The sequence below is a fragment of the Schistocerca serialis genome, chromosome 2, assembly GCF_023864345.2.
Source record: "Schistocerca serialis cubense isolate TAMUIC-IGC-003099 chromosome 2, iqSchSeri2.2, whole genome shotgun sequence".
Taxonomy (NCBI): Eukaryota; Metazoa; Arthropoda; class Insecta; order Orthoptera; family Acrididae; genus Schistocerca; species Schistocerca serialis.
The window spans coordinates 665,685,252-665,706,390 of record NC_064639.1 but is presented as its reverse complement, the minus strand read 5'-3'; the positions used below and the strand labels follow the sequence as shown (position 1 = coordinate 665,706,390).

The 21,139-nt window shown below is 40.8% G+C and overlaps 1 protein-coding gene across 1 annotated transcript in view; it reads right to left on the bottom strand.

Moving 5' to 3' along the window:
- The window catches only part of LOC126456317 (E3 ubiquitin-protein ligase lubel), a 464,483-nt gene that overhangs the window by 42,723 nt on the left and 400,621 nt on the right, over positions 1 to 21,139 (bottom strand). The window contains exon 21 of the mRNA XM_050092068.1: positions 16,629 to 16,976. Coding sequence (XP_049948025.1) covers positions 16,629 to 16,976 — 348 coding nt within the window. The remainder of the gene's footprint in view (positions 1 to 16,628; positions 16,977 to 21,139) is intronic.

The window sequence follows — 21,139 nt, the reverse complement described above, 5'->3', positions numbered from 1 at the left end:
AATTAGGAAGACAGATTTCTACCTTAACCTTTAAATGTGCATAGTGAGGCCTTTTATCAGAACAAAATTAATAAAGTTGTAGTCTACAGCACATACACCTGTTCAGTATGAAACATTTGTAAGTGAAATTTCTGGCATAGTGAGGCCTTTTATCAGAACAAAATTAATAAAGTTGTGGTCTACAGCACATACACCTGTTCAGTATGAAAAATTTGTAAGTGAAATTTCTCAGTGTTATATGATTTGCACCTCCCCATTTCGTGGGATACATTATGCACTGCTTCACCAGTGACAATTCACAATATTGGCATCTTGCATGTGTATTATGGCTTCATCTACCAAGATATCAGTTGCTTTTCATTACTCGGCTGTCTGTGCAACAATTTATTTCAGGTTGTTTCTCACTGTTCTATGTCTAAATACATACTCTGCAACCTACTGTGCAATGCATGGGAAAGGGTACATTGTACTAATATTAGCCACTTCATGTTCTGTTCCAGCTGAGTATAGAATGAGAGAGAAATGACCATCTGTGTGACTCCATGTATGAGTTTAGATCGATTTACTCTTCTCACTATCCCTAGATAGTAGAACTGTTCCACAGTCAACATCAAATACTGACTGTCTGTAAATGCTTTTGTAAACATAATATTGCCTTTAAACCAACAGTTTCTGTTTAAGTAGGGCTGTTATGCTTTTGTATTGGCTGTACCAGTTGTTTTTAAACTTTTTGGTCCCTTGGCTGCCTTCACCCAAACATAAACGTCTGTGGCTCCTTTCGCACTTGACTTCTGACTCAGAGTAGGATGAAGAATATTTAGCTTTTAAAAAATAAATAAAATTGGTTATTTCTGTATTAACTGTTGACATAACACATTTTAATAAATTTGTAATATTATTACATATTATTCTGGGAACAAAATTAATGGGAAGGACTACCTGCATCTTCATCATCAATTCTTTAGACTTCAGCACAAGACCGAAAACTGTGACTTTTTTTTCTCCACATTCATTCATGATCTATATATCATGTTGGTGACTGCCAATGCTGACAAATCTACGACACGTAAATAGGATGTTTCAAAAGGAATTAAAATGCAAAGGGGCTTCTTGTCTCCTGCTTCACCAAGTTCCAAAACTCAAGCAGTGATCTACATCTACATCTACATCCATACTCCGCAAGCCACCTGACGGTGTGTGGCGGAGGGTACCTTCAGTACCTCTATCGGTTCTCCCTTCTATTCCAGTTTCGTATTGTTCGTGGAAAGAAGGATTGTTGGTATGCCTCTGTGTGGGCTCTAATCTCTCTGATTTTATCCTCATGGTCTCTTCGCGAGATATACGTAGGAGGGAGCAATATACTGCTTGACTCCTCGGTGAAGGTATGTTCTCGAAACTTCAACAAAAGCCCGTACCGAGCTACTGAGCGTCTCTCCTGCAGAGTGTTCCACTGGAGTTTATCTATCATCTCCGTAACGCTTTAGTGATTACTAAATGATCCTGTAACGAAGCGCGCTGCTCTCCGTTGGATCTTCTCTATCTCTTCTAGCAACCCTATCTGGTACGGATCCCACACTGCTGAGCAGTATTCAAGCAGTGGGTGAACAAGTGTACTGTAACCTACTTTCTGATTGCATTTCCTTAGGATTCTTCCAATGAATCTGCTTTACCGACGATCAACTTTATATGATTGTTCCATTTTAAATCACTCCTAATGCGTACTCCCAGATAATTTATGGAATTAACTGCTTCCAGTTGCTGACCTGCTATATTGTAGCTAAATGATAAGGGATCTTTCTTTCTATGTATTCGCAGCACATTACACTTGTCTACATTGAGATTCAATTGCCATCCCCTGCACCATGCGTCAATTCGCTGCAGACCCTCCTGCATTTCAGTACAATTTTCCATTGTTACAAGCTCTCGATATACCACAGCATCATCCACAAAAAGCCTCAGTGAACTTCCGATGTCATCCACAAGGTCATTTATATATATTGTGAATAGCAATGGTCCTACGAGGAAACAAACTTCAGTTTCAATGTGAAGTCTCAAGAAATAGCAATAAATTGTTCTTGTTCTTCTGTGGTATGTGTCGATGGAAGTTCTGTACCAAAAAGATCTTTGATCCAATAGTATTGATCAGCTTCTTCTGGAAAGCACTTCAGAAAGTATTTCAGTTAAATGAGCCACAAACACGGAATTCAGTTCTTTATTCAACTGAAAGTTATTGTCTTCTAAAATTGAGTGAAGAGTAGGAAAAAAAGTAATTTATATCTTTATCATCCAATCCGCAGCTCGTGGTCTAGTGGCTAGCTTTGCTGCCTCTGGATCACAGGATCCTGGATTCAATCCCCAGGCAGGTTGGGGATTTTCTCTGCCTGGGGACTGAGCGTTTGTGTTATCATCACCATCATCATCATCATCATCATCATCATCATCCTTCACAGTGGCTCAATTGGACTGTGTAAAAATTGGACTGTGTAAAAATTGGACTGTGTAAAAATTGGACTGTGTAAAAATTGGGATTTTGTATGGGCGCTGATGAGCATGCAGTTGAGTGCCCCATAAACCAAACGTCATCATTTATCATCCAACTTTTATCCCACAACAGTAGTTTCCTTCTGAAGGCTGAAATTTTATCTAACAACTGTAGAATGTTTGTCTAATTACTTTGAAGGGCATACATTCAATGAACGGAATTTTTCACGATATGCCAGCTTCATAACCAAGTCACTGTTTACAAACTTACTGGAACTAAAATATTTCTCTGGAACAAGGTATTAATAAAGTTCATTCTTGAGTTGATACACCAGTTGCTTGGTAGCTGATTCACCTAACACCTACAATGTCCAGAGCAGCTAGTAAAATAAGTTCTTCCTGTGGTGTGATGTTTCTTGTTCTTTGCTAAATGGTAGGCATTTTCTAAGATGAGAAAGAGAGACTGTAGGAATCCAACTTGTTTAGTGGAAATTTATTTTTTTGTTTTGTTATTTGTTTTAACTTGTGGGAAACATATTCTCATAGTTCTTTTTATGAGACTATCATGATTCAGCTCCAAATTTATTTTATTAGGAAAATGCTTTCAGTAGCTATGACATAAATGACACATTGTGGTTATTCTTCATTCCCAACATTATTACATGTAAAACCAGACCAGGGAGCCGTGTTGTGCAGTTTGAAAACCTTGTGGCTGTACCACTCTGTTAGAATCCTGGCAGTGCATCTTCGAATTCCTATTGTGTCTTATGTCAGGCTACTTTATTATCACTCCCAAAATTGGAGCAGCACTCTATAATAGGTCACACTACGGCACTGTTAACGGTTTCCTTAACATATATACTTTCCCAGAAACCCACATCATCCATGTTCCTTTCCTAGTATTGGTTTCATGTGTTTATTGTATTTTATATCATCTCTTAGTGCTACTTGCAGGTATTTAAACAGTGTTTTCTACTGATGATATAATCAAATATTATTATGTTCTTTCACTTATTTAGGGGCATAAACTTGGATTCATCAAAATTTAAAGACAGATGATGTTTTGTGCACGATGTTGACATCTTGTCCAAAGTATTCCGTATTTCCTTACAGTCAATGAGCAACTCTACTTTCCTGTAGCCAAAAACATTGTTAGCAATCAATCTGTGGATGTTGCTGATAGTATCTCATAAATCATGTATACATTTTGAGAACATCAGTGAACCTATTATACTTACTTTCATTTCTGCCACACATTTACCATCCAATAAAGAATTGCATTGTTTGCTACAACAAACACAATCTGATATTTGAAAAACAAAATTAATTTATAAAATGTAAATCAACTAGTGTAGCAGTTGCTCAGATGACTGAAGAGGCCATAAGTGGTACTAAGAACAGGGAACATGTTGTAGGTATATACTTAGACCTTGACAAAACTTTTGACTGTGTGAACATTATCATCCTGTTAGATAATCTGTGGGACACTGACATAAGAGGCACTGCTTATGGCCTAATAAATTCCTACATGAGTGGCCAAAAACAGTTTTGCTGTTTAAAACTGCAAGTGGTGTTTACAGATCTCCAGTAAGATAGATTATGTAATAGTCAACAAAACTGTAAAAGACAGTGTTAACTTTTAAAGTGTTGATTTTCATTACTCAGATCACTATTGTCAAGTTTTAGCATATTCAAGGTTTGCTGTACCAACAGCAACTAAGATAACTGAGAAGAAGCAGATCCTGAATAGCACCAACATCAGCACCTTCAAAGCTAAGTTAGCAGAGGAGAAATGGGACACTATTTACCAAACGAAAGGGTCAGAAAACAAATGGCAAAAATTTTATATGACAGTGATGAAGCATTTTGACTGCTGCTGCCCTCTCAAAAAAATAACCAGGGTACAAACAAACTCTTATCTTGAAAGTAATACTAGGCTAAAACTTACACCTAGGCTGATTAAGTTAAGGCAGAATATATATGATCTTGACTGTTTATATAAGGAAACAAAGCTACAAATATTTAAGGAAAAGTACAATCAAGCCAAAACAACTTTTAAGACAGACCTTTTACATTTGAGGAAACAGATAAACAATGATACAATAGAGCGTTCAGCCAACATAGGTCCTGGAGACTAACCAATAAACACCATAAAGCCACCAGCAAGGGACAAAGTGAGCCAGTTAGCATTAGACACAAGGGCCATCTAGTGAAAGATCCAAATGAAGTAGGTAATTTATTCAATAGGCATTTTATCTCTCATTTTGACCCACCAGCCCCTATTATAGATCTACAGGCTGGCACACCAAATGATGTCACAGATGGTATAGAGCTCGAATTTATGGAGGTGAATCAACAGGAAATATTTAACACAATACAAAGCTAAAGAATAAGCATTCATCTCAATGGGATGGTATCTCATGGGTAGTGTTCAAGAAATGTGCCAATGAAATAACTAAACCCCTTACCTATCTTATCAACTGTAGTATTAATGAAAACATGTACCCAAATGCCTTAAGATTAAGTAATTCAGCCAATCCATAAGAAGGGAAGTAAAGAAGAAGTTTCAAATTATAGACCGATATCACTAATCCCTAATTTCAGTAAAATGTTTGAGACAGTTATCCTATCACAACTCACATCATTTTTCTCAAGACACAAAATGCTTGCCAAATCGTAGCATGGGTTTAGAAAAGACTTAAGCATGGCCACTGCTGTTACCAGTTTCTTCCATGAAGTATATAGCAGCATAGGACGGGCTATGCACACAGCTGGAATATTCGTTGACCTGAGCAAAGCTTTTGACTCAGTAGACCATGAGCTTCTCTTAAAAAAACTGTGGGCGTACAATATGAGAGATGCATCAATGAAACTTCTATACATCTATTTGGTGAATCGAAAACAATGTACCAAACGTACACATAAATTGACAATAAGATCTTAACCTTTAAATCCACAAGTGAAACAGTGACATAGGGAGTCCCTCAAGGCTCAATTCTTGGACTTTTCCTCTTTTTAGCATATATTAACGATGTTGTACACCCCATTAACTCGTACGTTGTAAAATGTGCTGATGACACCTCAAATTTATTTCATGGTAAAGATTGTGAGGAACAGAAATTTTCGGCAAGTAATGGGATACTAGAATTAAGTTCATATTTCCATGATTAAAGGTCAATGTAAATAAAGCCCAGATGCTAATATTTACAACTGGCAGCTCACACCACTCATACATAAATGAGATATGTGGCATTGTGAGGAAGGAAAGGAGAGTAAATTTCTAGGGGTCCATCTGGATTCAAACCTCTGGTGGATTAGCCACATTAATACTGTATCAAAACTAAAAGAATTCTTAATTGAAAAGTGTCTCAATTCACTCAACAAATTTTAAATGGTTAAGTTTAAGAACTGTAAAATAATGTATAAAAAATAATTGGCTGTATTAATATGTGTAATATGTAATGTATTTTGACAAGCATCAATTTACTGTTTAATTACTACCTGTAAGGCTAAGATATAAAAGTATTTTATGTCTGTAAATGTACTTGACATTTGCAAAAGCCATCATATTGATGACACCACCCAAGCAAATCTAAATAAATAAACATTTATTATGGAACTCAACAATAGTAGACCCAGTTATGAAATTAAAATGTGCATAGATGGTGAGATGGTAGAAAAAGCATTTAGTGTAAAATTCATTGGTTTAACCATTCAAAGTAATCTGAAATAAGACATACATTTTGACACTCTAGCATAAGCTCTTCAAACTCATGTGTTCCCCTGGAGGCAACCATATGGCCACAGGCACAGGAGAGCAGGAGATGGTTTGCAGGCAGGGACAGTCAAGCAGCCGCCACATGTGCAGAACACATGCAATATTGCCATCTGGTAGGTAGTCTACAGTACCAGCACCTGTCTACAAGTGCGACAACTGTCATAACCTTTAATCACCAATAATTGCGTGGATATTCAAACACACTCACTTAGAAACAATAGCTGGTTATATGATAACAACTCAGTATCTCTTATTCGACTGCCATGCCGTGACATGCAGCCGGCGCCATTTGTAGCTAGGTGGTGCTCCCGGGCTCAGCCGAGTTGCGGAGCACCTCTATCACCATTTGCGCGTACTGTCGTGGCGGCACTGTTAAATGTCACGGCACTGTCACAACACTTTTCCCCCCTTGAAAAAAAAAACACTCACTTCCTTGGAGACATGGACAGTGCGGAGACATCCATGGTCTCTTGTGAGGCCCCGAGAAGATCCCGCGGAGAGGCACGAGAGTATGGTCGAAAATGCCCAGGACGGAAGCTCGTGCGGGGAACGTGCCTCCTGGACGAGATGATGGGTGACAACTCCGGAGCAGCATCCATAGGTGTCGTGGACCTGGGGGTGTGCTCCAGCGAGATGGGTCCCGGAGAAGGTGGCGTCGCGACGGGCCAGTTCCGGCGTACTCAGAAGCGGTAGCGACGTTGGCTGCATCAACACGTACGGTAGATCGGCAGCAGCGACAGGACTGGCTTCTCGGGCTGGTGGAGGCGAAGGAAGGGGCGGTGGCACCGGCGTGGCCACCACTCATGGGCGCATCTGGTCGTAATGGCGAACAACCATGCCGTAGTCCTTACGTATTTCACGAAGCCGGCGGCCGCGAAGAGCCTTGACCACCCCTGGAATCCATTTAGGGTGAGATCCATACCCTTGTGCCCACACGTTGGCGCCCACCGAGTATTTTCCTGCACTAGGGGACACAGCACAAGGCCTGACAGGGTGAAGCAGGTGCAGTAGAGTGCGCGGTTGGCAGCCATGCAAGAGTTCAGCAGGGCTGCAATCACCCAGAGGCGTGAAGCGATAAGAACTCAGAAATTGCAGCAGAGCATCATCTGTGGAAAAATCACTAAGCAATTTTTTTATCTGGCTTTTGAAAGTGTGGACAAGGCACTCGACCTCCCCATTCGATTGCGGATGGAAGGGTGGTGCTGTAACATGATGAATCCCTTGTCCAGTACAAAAATCACAGAAGGCCTGCAAAGAGAACTGAGGGCCATTTTCTGTGACGATCATGGTTGGAAGACCTTCTAGCACAAAGATTTTGGACAAAGCCAGCGTCGTCGCCGCAGTGGTGGGCGACGGACATCGAACAACAAACGGAAACTTCGAGAAGGCGTCAATCAACAGTAGCCAATAAGTACCGAGGAAGAGGCCGGCAAAGTCAGTGTGCACCCGTTCCCATGGCTGCGCCAGATGAGGCTACGGAGAGGGCATAGTACGAGGTGCAGCCAGTTGTTGAGCGCACTGACCACACGCAGCAACCATGTGGGCGATGTCCGAATCAATACCGGGCCAATAAACGTGCCTGCGGGCCAGGGACTTAGTCCGAGAAATACCCCAATGGCCTTCATACAACAGTTTGAGAACATCTTTGCGAAGAGAGGCTGGCACCACGACCCGTGGAGATGCGCCATCCATGGCCAGAAGAAAAACACCATCATGAACAGACAGACGAAGGCGCAAGGCATGGTAGTTGCAAAGGGGATCCGATGCCCGGCCCTTGGTCCTGACCGGCCAACCCCGTTGAACAAAACCGATCACCTGACACAGATCCGGGTCCCGCGCAGTAGCCGACGCGACCTGCGAACCTGTAAGTGGAAAACCCTTGACCGCACGACATTCTTCCTCATCAATGTGGAAAGAGAGTAGTTCATCACGATCGAAAAGCGGGTCGGGGCCCATCGGCAATCGCGACAATGCGTCAGCGTTGACGTGCTGGGCCGTGGGGCGATAGTGAATCTCATAGTGAAAACGAGACAAGTATAAGGCCCAATGTTGCACATGGTGAGCTGCCTTATCCGGAAGCGATGCCAATGGGCAAGAGACCAGCGGCTTGTGGTCGGTGATGAGGTGAAACTTAGAACCATGCAAAAAAACTCTGAACTTTTTTAGAGCATAAATGATAGCGAGCACCTCCTTTTCGATTTGAGAGTAATGCCGTTGCGCATCGTTGAGGGTCTTGGAAGCATAGGCGAAGGGTCGTTCTGACCCGTCCTCATACTGATGGGCGAGAACAGCCCCTAGGCCATACTGTGACGCATCAGTCGCCAGAACCAAGTGCTGACCCGTACGGAATGTGGCTAGACAAGGCGCTGACTGCAAATGAGCATTCAGGTGGACAAAAGCCTGCTCACACTCGTCGGACCAACAGAAAGGGACGTTTTTGCATAACAGCTGATGCAGAGGATGAGCTACCGCTGCCGCGGATGGAATGAATTTGTGATAATAAGCAATCTTGCCTAGAAATGCCTGAAGTTCTTTGACCGTAGACGGCCGGGGTAGAGCGTTAATGGCCGTAACGTGCTGACGTAGAGGATGTATACCCTCACGGGACAAGTGGAAACCAAGATACACAATGGAGGGTTGGAAGAACTGTGACTTGTCCAGATTGCACCTCAGCCCAGCCGAATGCAAAACCCGAAACAGTGAACGCAAATTGCGAAGGTGCTCCTCAGTGGAGGCCCCCATGACAACAATGTCATCCAGATAGTTTATGCAGCCGGGAACGGAAGCTGTGAGCTGTTCCAAAAACCGCTGAAAAATGGCCGGCGCACTAGCGGCGCCAAATGGTAACCGCTGGTACTGATACAACCCACAAGGAGTGTTGATGACGAGAAATTCCTTGGAAGAAGCATCCAAATGCAACTGATGGTATGCATCTGATAAGTCAAGTTTGGAAAAGAACTGGCCCCCAGCAAGCTTGGTGAATAACTGCTCAGGACGGGGAAGAGGATAATTGTCAATGAGGCTCTGAGCATTGACAGTGGCTTTAAAATCACCACACAATCACAGACTCCCGTTTGGTTTAGAAATCACAACGATTGGTGATGCCCATTCGCTGGAGGTAACAGGAAGGAGAATCCTTGAAGCTGTTAACCTGTCTATCTCAGCCTTGACAGGTGCACGCAATGCTACCGGAATAGGGCGAGCCCGGAAAAACTTAGGGCGAGCTGCAGGTTTAAGAGTGCTGTGGGCTTCAAAATCCTTGGCACGACCCAGACCAGCAGATAACACGGACGAAAATTCAGAACACAATCCATCCAGCTGTTGATACGGAATATCCTCAGATATGAGGTGCACATCATCATCAATGGAGAACCTGAACAACTGGAAAGCATCATAACTGAACAGGTTTTCAGTGCCCGCATGATCCACCACATAAAATGTGAGGGGCCTAACAACAGACTTGTAGGCAATGAAAGCATCAAACTGGCCAATGATAGGAATTTTCTGTTTATTTTAAGTTCTCAGATTTCGTGTAACTGGTGACAAGGGAGGGGAGTCCAACTCCATATACGTGCGAGAATTAATGAGAGTTACTGCAGAGCCAGTGTCCACTTGCATGTGAATGTCTTTATCCAGAACATGAACAGTAACAAACAACTTATTTGTTTGAGAAAGCACACAGTTAACATCCATGTCCGATGCCTCGTCCTTGTCGACAGGAACTTTAGGGGACTGACACACAGAATCAATGTGGCCTTTTTTCCTACATGAATTACATGTGGCCCAACATTTTGGACACGCGGCCCTGTCATGCTGTACAAAACAACGTGGACAAGAAGGAAATGCGGAACGAACCTTCTTCTGTGGTTGCTGTTTTCGCTGCGAGCGTTGCGGCCCAACACGATGTTGTTTACGCGAATGAACCACCACCACATCTTCGTTCTCCTGTGAAACAGGCAAATTGTCCATGTTGAAAGTTGACTGTATAGCGCCTACATCACACCATGCGTCTATTTGTCCACCAGCAGCGTGAGACACTTCAAAGGATTGAGCGATGCTTAGAACTTCCGACAACAACGGGTTTGGCAGTTGTAGGGCACATTGCCGAACTTCTTTATCAGGAGCAAGCCATAGAATAGCATCCCTAACCATTGAATCAGCATAAGAGTCATGATGAGTGTCCGTGACAAACTGACATTTCCTACTCAGACCGTGTAGTTCCGCCGCCCAAGCCCGGTAAGATTGATGGAGCTGTTTACGACACCGGTAGAACGCCATACGGGCGGCAACGATGTTGGTGTTTTTTCGGTAATAGTTAGACAATAAGTCACACATTTCTTGGAAGGACAGAGAGGCAGATTCCTGCAGAGGGGCTAATTGAGATAGCAGCTAATAGATCCATGGGGAAATCCAAGATAGAAATAATGACTTACACATAGGAGTGTCGGCAATGCCGAAAGCCAAGAAGTGTTGCCGCAAATGCTTCTCATAATCCTCCCAGTCTTCAGCGGCCTCGTCGTAAGGAGGAAACGGAGGCGGAGAAGCGGAAGACAGACAATGTGTAAGCGACATTTACAACGCCTGAATAGCAGCCGGCAGCTGTGTTTGTTGTGCCTGAATAGCAGCTGTCAGCTGTGTTTGTTGTTCAATGAGTGCTTGCATAAGCTGTTCCATGTCTGCCCCGTCATGAACACAAATCCACAATGCAGTGAAAATATCCGACCTCATCGCCAAAAAGTGTTATAACTTTTAATCACCAATAATTGCGTGGATATTCAAACACACTCACTTAGAAACAATAGCTGGTTACATGATAACAACTCAGTATCTCTTATTCTACTGCCGTGCCGTGACATGCGGCCGGCGCCGTTCGTAGCTAGGTGGCGCTCCCGCGCTCAGCCGAGTTGTGGAGCGCCTCTATCACCGTTTGCGCGTACTGTCATGGCGGCACTGTTAAATGTTGTGTCAGTGTCACAACAGCAACCTTGCCCAATGGAGCAGCATTTGAACAGCCTACTCAATCATGTAGGTTATCTAAGAACATACTTGCAATCAATATTATTAGCAAGATATTCAAAGATACTGTTGTCCTAAAGACAGCAATCATGCTTTATTTTCCTCCCCTGTCATGTGGAATAGAAATGTTGGGGGAAGGCAACAACCAAATGAAATCTAATAAGCCCTGATTATTCAAAAATGAGTTATAAGAATCACCTGTGGAGCTAAATATAAGGAATAATGCCATGGCCTATGTCCAAAAACTGGTGTGCTAAACATAGTAAACATGTATATTCTACAACCTATATTGCTTTTAAAAATGTGCATCCCACCATATATTCTCATTTGAATCAGTACAATACTAGAAATAAAGAAACATTTTACATTAGCAGCCACAAAACAATCCTCTATGAAAACAGTATGCAATATGCAGGATTAAAATTAGGCAATGCACTGCCCAGTATGGTTACAACTCCTTCCACAGTGAAGCTCAAATTTCCCTTTAATATTTAGAAGAATAACATTGTAATGTGCAGAGTAAGAATTGTTTTGAAAATATATGTTATAGCTGCAAGCCATTTATTTGTAATCTTACATATGTTAATCAGTGTCATCTTCAGAAGAATGTATTATTGTGTTGTGTATAAATAATTGTAACATTCATTGTTTTTGTTCATATGAAATGAACCACTAGAAGTTAAATAAAGTATTATTATTATTATTATTATTTCTTTCCTTTCTCAGATATTACTATTATTATTATTATATCTGCTCTTTTCATTCATTACCACTCATGCAGCACTTGTAAAACAGAAGCCAAACACTTTGAAATACATCTTGAATGTTAAAAACGTTACTGACAAAGAAAGGACATTTCAGTTGGAAATATTTTCCTTTGTTAATGATTATGAAATAATAGAAACAGTAAAGAATTACTATAACAGAATGGTCTAAAAGTCACAAAGAAAGAAATATAGTACCCATAATCTGATTGCAGCAATATCATTCAAATGTATTACTGTATACTTTTCACTGTAAATGCTTACAGTTTGATGCTCAGTGTTATGATGGAAAAAGTAGTTGTAAAAGAAATTATAATGATCATGTGTCCACTTTTAAATAGATGCAGAGCTACACCTTCCTGCAATTGGCAATGCAGCATTTATGCACCCACATGATTGGAACAGACAAATGACTTGATCTAGGAAACTGAGTACTATCTCAAGTTTTACTTTTGTCAGCTGACACTTTCTCCTCTAACGTATTTGTTTAGACACACACACACACACACACACACACACACACACACATTTTCACTCCTGTAATCATTCTGACCTCAATCTCTAGTAACCCACTGTGCCCACACCCTCCACCCAAGAGTTTCCTCTTCCTCTGTCCCATCAGTCCCATCCAAATTCATATCCTGATGTCACCTTCAGCATGTACTGCTCACCACTGGCTTCAACAATCGTGTATCATATGCCTAGCCCATGCACCTGTCACCCCCCCCCCCCCTCCCACATTCTTAGATGGTGAACCAGCTGCCTCCTGCACATCCACAAGCCACCCACCTCCAAACCCCTCCCTGCCTCCCACCTCTCCCCCCTCTACCCAACACATCCCCCACTGCACCATTATATTCCACCAGCAGTTGTTGTTGTTGTTGTGGTCTTCAGTCCTGAGACTGGTTTGATGCAGCTCTCCATGTTAATCTATCCTGTGCAAGCTCCTTCATCTCCCAGTACCTACTGCAACCTAAATCCTTCTGAATCTGCTTAGTGTATTCATCTCTTGGTCTCCCTCTACGATTTTTACCCTCCACACTGCCCTCCAATGGTAAATTTGTGATCCCTTGATGTCTCAGGACATGTCCTACTAACTGATCCCTTCTTCTAGTCAAGTTGTGCCACAAATTTCTCTTCTCCCCAATTCTATTCAATACCTCCTCATTAGTTACGTGATCTACCCACCTAATCTTCAACATTCTTCTGTAGCACCACATTTCGAAGGCTTCTATTCTCTTCTTGTCCAAACTATTTACTGTCCATATTTCACTTCCATGCATGGCTACACTCCATACAAATACTTTCAGAAATGACTTCCTGACACTTTAATCTATACTCGATGTTAAATTTCTCTTCTTCAGAAACGCTTTCCTTGCCATTGCCAGTCTACATTTTATATCCTCTCTACTTCGACCATCATCAGTTATTTTGCTCCCCAAATAGCAAAACTCCTTTACTACTTTAAGTGTCTCATTTCCTAATCTAATTCCTGGACCATCACCTGACTTAATTCGACTACATGCCATTATCCTCGTTTTGCTTTTGTTGATGTTCATCTTATATCCTCCTTTCAAGACACTGTCCATTCCGTTCAACTGCTCTTCCAAGTCCTTTGCTGTCTCTGACAGAATTACAGTGTCATCTGCGAACCTCAAAGTTTTTATTTCTTCTCCCTGGATTTTAATACCTACTCGAAACTTTTCTTTTTTTTCCTTTACTGCTTGCTCAATATACAGATTGAATAACATCGGGGAGAGGCTACAAACCCGTCTCACTCCCTTCCCAACCACTGCTTCCCTTTCATGCCCCTCGACTCTTATAACTGCCATCTGGTTTCTGTACAAATTATAAATAGCCTTTTGCTCCCTGTATTTTACCCCTGCCACCTTCAGAATTTGAAAGAGAGTATTCCAGTCAACATTGTCAAAAGCTTTCTCTAAGTCTACAAATGCTAGAAATGTAGGTTTGCCTTTCCTTAATCTTTCTTCTAAGATAAGTCGTAAGGTCAGTATTGCCTCATGTGTTCCAACATTTCTACGGAATCCAAACTGATCTTCCCTGAGGTCGGCTTCTACCAGTTTTTCCATTCATCTGTAAAGAATTCGTATTAGCATTTTGCAGCTGTGACTTATTAAACTGTTAGTTCGGCAATATTCACATCTGTCAACACCTGCTTTCTTTGGGATTGGAATTATTATATTCTTCTTGAAGTCTGAGGGTATTTCGCCTGTCTCGTACATCTTCCTCACCAGATGGTAGAGTTTTGTCAGGACTGGCTCTCCCAAGGCCGTCAGTAGTTCTAATGGAATGTTGTCTACTCCCGGCGCCTTGTTTTGACTCAGGTCTTTCAGTGCTCTGTCAAACTCTTCACGCAGTATCGTATCTCCCATTTCATCTTCATCTACATCCATTTCCATAATAATGACCACAAGTACATCGCCCTTGTATAGACCCTCTATATACTCCTTCCACTTTTCTGCTTTCCCCTCTTTGCTTAGAACTGGGTTTCCATCTGAGCTCTTGATATTCATACAAGTGGCTCTCTTTTCTCCAAAGGTCTCTTTAATTTTCCTGTAGGCTGTATCTATCTTACCCCTTGTGAGATAAGCCTCTACAACCTTACATTTGTCCTCTAGTCATACCTGCTTAGCCATTTTGCACTTCCTGTCGATCTCATTTTTGAGACGTTTGTATTCCTTTTTGCCTGCTTCATTTACTGCATTTTTATATTTTCTTCTCTCATCAATTAAATTCAATATTTCTTCTGTTATCCAAGGATTTCTACTAGCCCTCGTCTTTTTACCTACTTGATCCTCTGCTGCCTTCACTACTTCATCCCTCAGAGCTACCCATTCTTCTTCCACTGTATTTCTTTCCTCCATTCCTGTCAATTGTTCCCTTATGCTGTCCCTGAAACTCTGTACAACCTCTGGTTTAGTCAGTTTATCCAGGTCCCATCTCCTTAAGTTCCCACCTTTTTGCAATTTCTTCAGTTTTAATCTACAGTTCATAACCAATAGATTGTGGTCAGAGTCCACATCTGCCCCTGGAAATGTCCTACAATTTAAAACCTGGTTTCTAAATCTCTGTCATACCATTATATAATCTATCTGATACCTTTTAGTATCTCCAGGATTCTTCCATGTATACAACCTTCTTTTATGATTCTTGAACCAAGTGTTAGCTATGATTAAGTTATACTCTGTGCAAAATTCTAACAGACGGCTTCCTCTTTCATTTCTTAGCCTCAATCCATATTCACCTACTATGTTTCCTTCTCTTCCTTTTCCTACTGTCGAATTCCAGTCACCCATGACTATTAAATTTTCGTCTCCCTCCACTACCTGAATAATTTCTTTTATCTTATCATACATTTCTTCAGTTTCTTCGTTATCTGCAGAGCTAGTTGGCATATAAACTTGTACTACTGTAGTAAGCATGGGCTTCATGTCTATCTTGGCCACTATAATACGTTCACTATGCTGTTTGTAGTAGCTTACCCGCACTCCTATTTTCTATTCATTATTAAACCTACTCCTGCATTACCCCTATTTGATTTTGTATTTATAACCCTGTATTCACCTGACCAGAAGTCTTGTTCCTCCTGCCACCAAACTTAACTAATTCCCACTATATCTAACTTTAACATATCCATTTCTGTTTTTAAGTTTTCTAACCTACCTGCCCGATTAAGTGATCTGACATTCCATGCTCCGATCCGTAGAATGCCAGTTTTCTTTCTCCTGATAATGACGTCCTCTTGAGTAGTCCCCGCCTGGAGATCCGAATGGGGGACTATTTTACCTCCGGAATATTTTACCCAAGAGGATGCCATCATCATTTAACCATACAGTGCTGCATTAAGAGTCTAGGTGGTTGGTGCCATATGTGTGTGTTTGTGTGAAACATTTCACTGTACATTTGGGATGTATCAGTTCTGGTCATGTTTTATGAACTCTTAACAGGACATGTGTGCAAGCTCTTCGTATTACCATAAGATTTCATTTTGGCTGCAAGAATGCTGATGTTTCAGCATAACACCATCTCTTTACAGTCTAGCCATAAGGTGGTACACTACCTAATGCTTACTTTCTCAAAGTAAGAAAACAGCACTGAGGTCACATGTTTTGACAGTTAAAGATTAACAAATCTTACTGTGTTGCACTGTGTATGGGTGCAGTTGAAAACCAGTGACTGCAAAGTAAGTGTAAATACTCAAGACAGATTAGCAGCTCACATCATGAACATCAGTTACAATCTTAAAGTAATATTAGCATGACCTTATAAGGTCTACAAATTTCAAAGAGAATTGGAAATTGTGTTGAACTGAGAAATTAAAAAAAGTAACATATGTAAAGGTATTAAAATGTTTTCTGACTAATAAGCCTTCCCTCTAACCTTGATATTTTTCCTGAGATTTTATTTTAGATGACACATACAAACAGCTGTAGCCTGGGACTCAATGACAAAGTTTTCATGAATACTTTTACTCAAAATTGTTTACACTAATACTTCCTGAAATATTTGCTATCCACTATTTTGAAACATACTATATGATAGGTACACAAATAAGTATCTGATAATACCTGCAACAGCTTCTGAAGATCTCCTGGTTCTTTGTCGCGAAGATAAAACAGGCAGTTACGAGGATGATGAGCATGTAGACCCAGCTTAGCACAGTATTCAGTCAGCCCACATTTGGCACCCATGAGGAAAGGTTTCCCACAGCCACAACAGAATTCGTACTTGCACTGTGAGCAGGTGAAGTGCATGCATCCACCACGTGCTAATGAGAAACGGAAGTGACACTTGGGGCAGTCAATTCCATGCTCTGCCAGATGGCGTGCCAGTCCTGCTGCCTGGTACTCTGGGTCATTAGCCTCCTTCCATTCAGCAAACTCTTTGCAGCTTAGGCCCTCATGCTGGACCTCCCACTGAAATCACGGAGAATGCATAATGGTACGTGCTTCTGTCATGTCTGATATAAGTTATTTTACTGTCTGAACATTTTCTAGACTATTTGGCTTCCTGATGCTGAATTGGTAGAAGACATAAGGCACTGAGCCACTAGCATTGTGTCTCTAATCATTGTTTATCTTGTTGCTGAAACAATATTATGTCTGTGCTACAGTAGTGTAGTAATCATTAGAGCAGCACGTGTTTCTGATACATCATGCATAATCTGCAACAGTACCTATGATTACTGAATCTGTCAAGAAGATGCTTTCAATTTTGATGGCACAAAGTATTTCAATGTTTATTATCTGCGTGTTTCATTTACAATCTTATAAATGTGTGGTATGAAGCACAAGGTAAAGGAATATAACATGTTTTAATATAATCATAACAATTTGTTTCTATCAGTGAGTGGTTATTAGAGTGCTTTTGCTTTTTTTTTACTCTGTGTGTGTGTGTGTGGCGGGAGGGGGGGGGGGGGGGACCCCATGACCATGTCTCTTCTCTCCAGAATCCGGAACAAACAGTGTGTGTCCCTTGCTGTATTATTGCTCAAGAAAACGTTTGATGATAGTACATACAACATGAAAAAGTACTCAGTAGTAGATAAAGCTTGATAAATAGTCATATGACCTAGCATAAATAACAGCATGATGCCAGACAGTTCCTGGTGAAGCTTGTTACATAAGAACCCAGAAATATGTATTAACTGTTTTTGCATTACTTTCTGTGCAGTGTTAATGATTTTATAGAAATAAATGGAATGTGGGTGATATACACTGCTAAACACAGTATCAAAGTTTAGGTCAAGAATGAAAATCAGTTCCGTGTTAAATCAATTCCACTGACTAAAATTACCCCACCAGTAGCTCTCACTACAAACACCACACAAAAAAATTTACTTGATTACTCGGAAGTATAATGAAGTTGGACATAAAAATGTAACTGAAAGCTTAAATTGGAACTATTGGAACAGTTTTTCCCTGTTTTCAGACTGGTAATCAAATGTAACAATTGATTTGTAAGATCTGTTCTGTATTCTTGAGAGTTCTCCCTCCTGACGGCATCTACAAATTTGATGTGTGAATGAAAGAAAGCTGTAGCTTCCATCCATTGTGATCTCAGTCAGATTAGCAACCACTTCAGTGACTTGCGAGAATGACTGGAGTGTACACTAAGTATTCTTACTTTCCTGCAATTTTTGTGCTGTTCAAAAATCAAACCAGACATTTTTTCACAAAGAACATATTAAAAACTAAAATGATCTTGACAGTGCCAGACTTACTGCAGTTCTCTGTTGTAACACCAATCATGCCCACTGAAATTTTATTTTAGTGATACTATTACCATACAGTTTCACAATACATTTTGATTTAGAGGTATGGAACTTCATTAATATTTAATGAGATTTCAATTTTCATTATTCAAATAAGTAAACATATGTGCAGGTTGGTACAAATTTCATCTACTTTTATAATTTTGGTCATGGAAAGCAAATAAAAAAAGCATAAATATGAAAGCAAGAAACACTGTTAAAAATAGGTGTAAACAGAAGTATTACAACTGTACTTAATTTCGCAGTCAACCTCTGTCACTGAGCATTCTGAACTCAGCTTCTCCATTCTGATTATGTTAGAATAAAACTAATCTGATGCTTGAGAGGCAAGAGTGTATATGTAATTGTTTTTTTGCCTCAAATTTCTCTTAATACTTAGAAAGTGAGCATCTTAAGCTGAGAAACAGCTTTAATTTTTTTCTTTTATCATGTTACACAATGACACCACCAGGTTTGATAGACTGTTCCTGTGATAATCAGCAAAATGACATTGTACTGAAGGAAGTTATTGTCAGCTTGAAGTCCAGACACTGTTTTGCAAGGAGTATTCAGAATGAAAGAGTACCTAGTTAGCATGCTGATGAAGCAGAAGAAGCTATTCAGTACTTCTGAAGGGTAAAGTTGGGCAGTATTCATTTCAGCTAGGATCCTGCAGGACCTGACTAAACAAGAAAATCAGAATGAATGAAGTCATCAGCATCCAGTGGTAACATCTGTCTGCTGCAGCCTTTTATCCTTTCTGGAGTGGGAGTGCTGCTGTTGAACAAGTACTGACTAGCATGCCCTCATAAACACTCATCCAACCCCCCCCCCCACCTCAAGATGACTATGTTCCATTGGTGACCAACCTCCTTGGTAAGTCACATGTTCAAACCTGGCCTAGGAGGTGACTGGCTACACTCTTGTTTCACCAATTTCTGTAAGCCCTCGTCATTGCTGATCACCACCCAGTGTGGGCATATGCCTTTGACTTTGGCCATGGTGGGCACCATGGCTTAAACGCTGTACTTCCCGGTGTGGTACACTGCAACCCCATAGCAGTCAGGTTGTCAGAAGCTGTGTCTGTCACACGTCAATGGTCACACAAGGCAGCATCAACTTTCAGTAGTCATTGTGACACCGGCAGTCATCACTTATAGCACAACCTTCTCCTGGGTCATCAGTTGGTGACATCAGTGCAGGCCCATCAGGAACCGACTAGGCTGCTGGAGGCAATAGCCTCCCAACCGCTGAAGTCCTCCTCTGTACTAAAATAAATAAAGGACTATTGCAATCAGGGCATTTCACTAAGATTCACAGTGTGCTTCCAGTGACCAACACTCTACAATCTTCGTCCAGCAAGGAAGCAGCACCTTTTCCTGAGCGACAAATGGCTGCATTCTCAGCCACTCGTGGGTCAGCTCTCAGCCCCAACAGTTAATTCATTATTCATTGCATAACAAGTGGATCAAAGAATTCCTCTCAGACATTAAATCTGTATGACAATAAAACCAGCGAGAAAAAGAATATGAAGTAGTTCCATATTTCAACTCAGTTCTCAAGGGATTGAGGAATGGGGTGTGCTTGTGTATAGCTGTTGTTTTTTACTAGTTTATCAAACCAGAAGAACCAAAAACATGAGGAACATCTATCAGTACTCACTTTAATACCACCTAACATCCTCTGAAAAACTCATCTTTAAAATCTGCTTTACTTACTTCCAATGTATAAAATTTTGCTGCTCAGTTGTTCACTGCATACTGATTTCCATTATTGTCACTGTCTTGGAAATGGGGCAATGGTTAAGTTCACTTTCATAGTTGCTTACTGATTACTGAGATGTAGTCAGTGAGCAAAGGGTCTCTTGGCACCATAAAAGGTAGCAAGTCTTTTTTCTTTCTGTTTGTGAATGCTGCCATGAGTGTAAGTAAATGTAAGTAACTGTAACTAAATGCTTCTTCTATTTACATCTGGTTGGAGTTTCATATTAGCTATTCTTTCCTGTGTGTTCTGGTGTTAAAAAGTTAAACATAATTAAGAATAAAGGAAAACAGGAGTCTACAATCTCTTTCACAACAACAAAACAATTAATACAGAAAATAGCTACCCCTAAGTGCCATATACATTTAACAGCAATGTCATATGCTCTTCATAAAGTCACTCAAAATGTGGCAGTAGTTGTTAGTCATTATTTCTGACAAGGGAATGGTCCAATAAGACAAGTCGAAACCTACCCTGAAATTTTTTTCAGAGGAAGAAGATGACAAAAGAAATGCACTGCCAAAAATTTAGCTGCTAAGATACACTGTAAGTATTTTGTAAAAAATGTTGAAGTTACACATTTTTGTCACATGAAGAAAAGCTTATAACAATGGTTTGTACAGCCCTGCCCACCTAGCACATGACTCAGTGAATTACTCACACAGTGCTGCATAGCAGAATTATCCAGAATTCACAGACACCAATTTTAAGCACCTAAAACCTGCTTTACAATGGAGCAAATGGAAGTGAATGGAAGTGAACATGTGGAAATGAGCATTTGCAGAAAATTCATTACGACTTGCTTGTATATAGGTAGAATCATTTATGATAGGGGGAACAGAAGAGAACATGAGGTAGTGAACATTGCCTATGAAAACTGTGTTATTAGTTTTCGGTTTTTGGAGCTAATGTTCAGAATACAGGATACAACTCTATCTTGTTAGAGCCACAATGAGGAACTTTGCTATTCAGTGAGGATTATTATGCAAAGCGAGCACACTGTTCTTGACTGAGTAAGCAAAATGGTGCGCAGAAGGAAGAATTTAAGTGTCTCAATTTGTATGG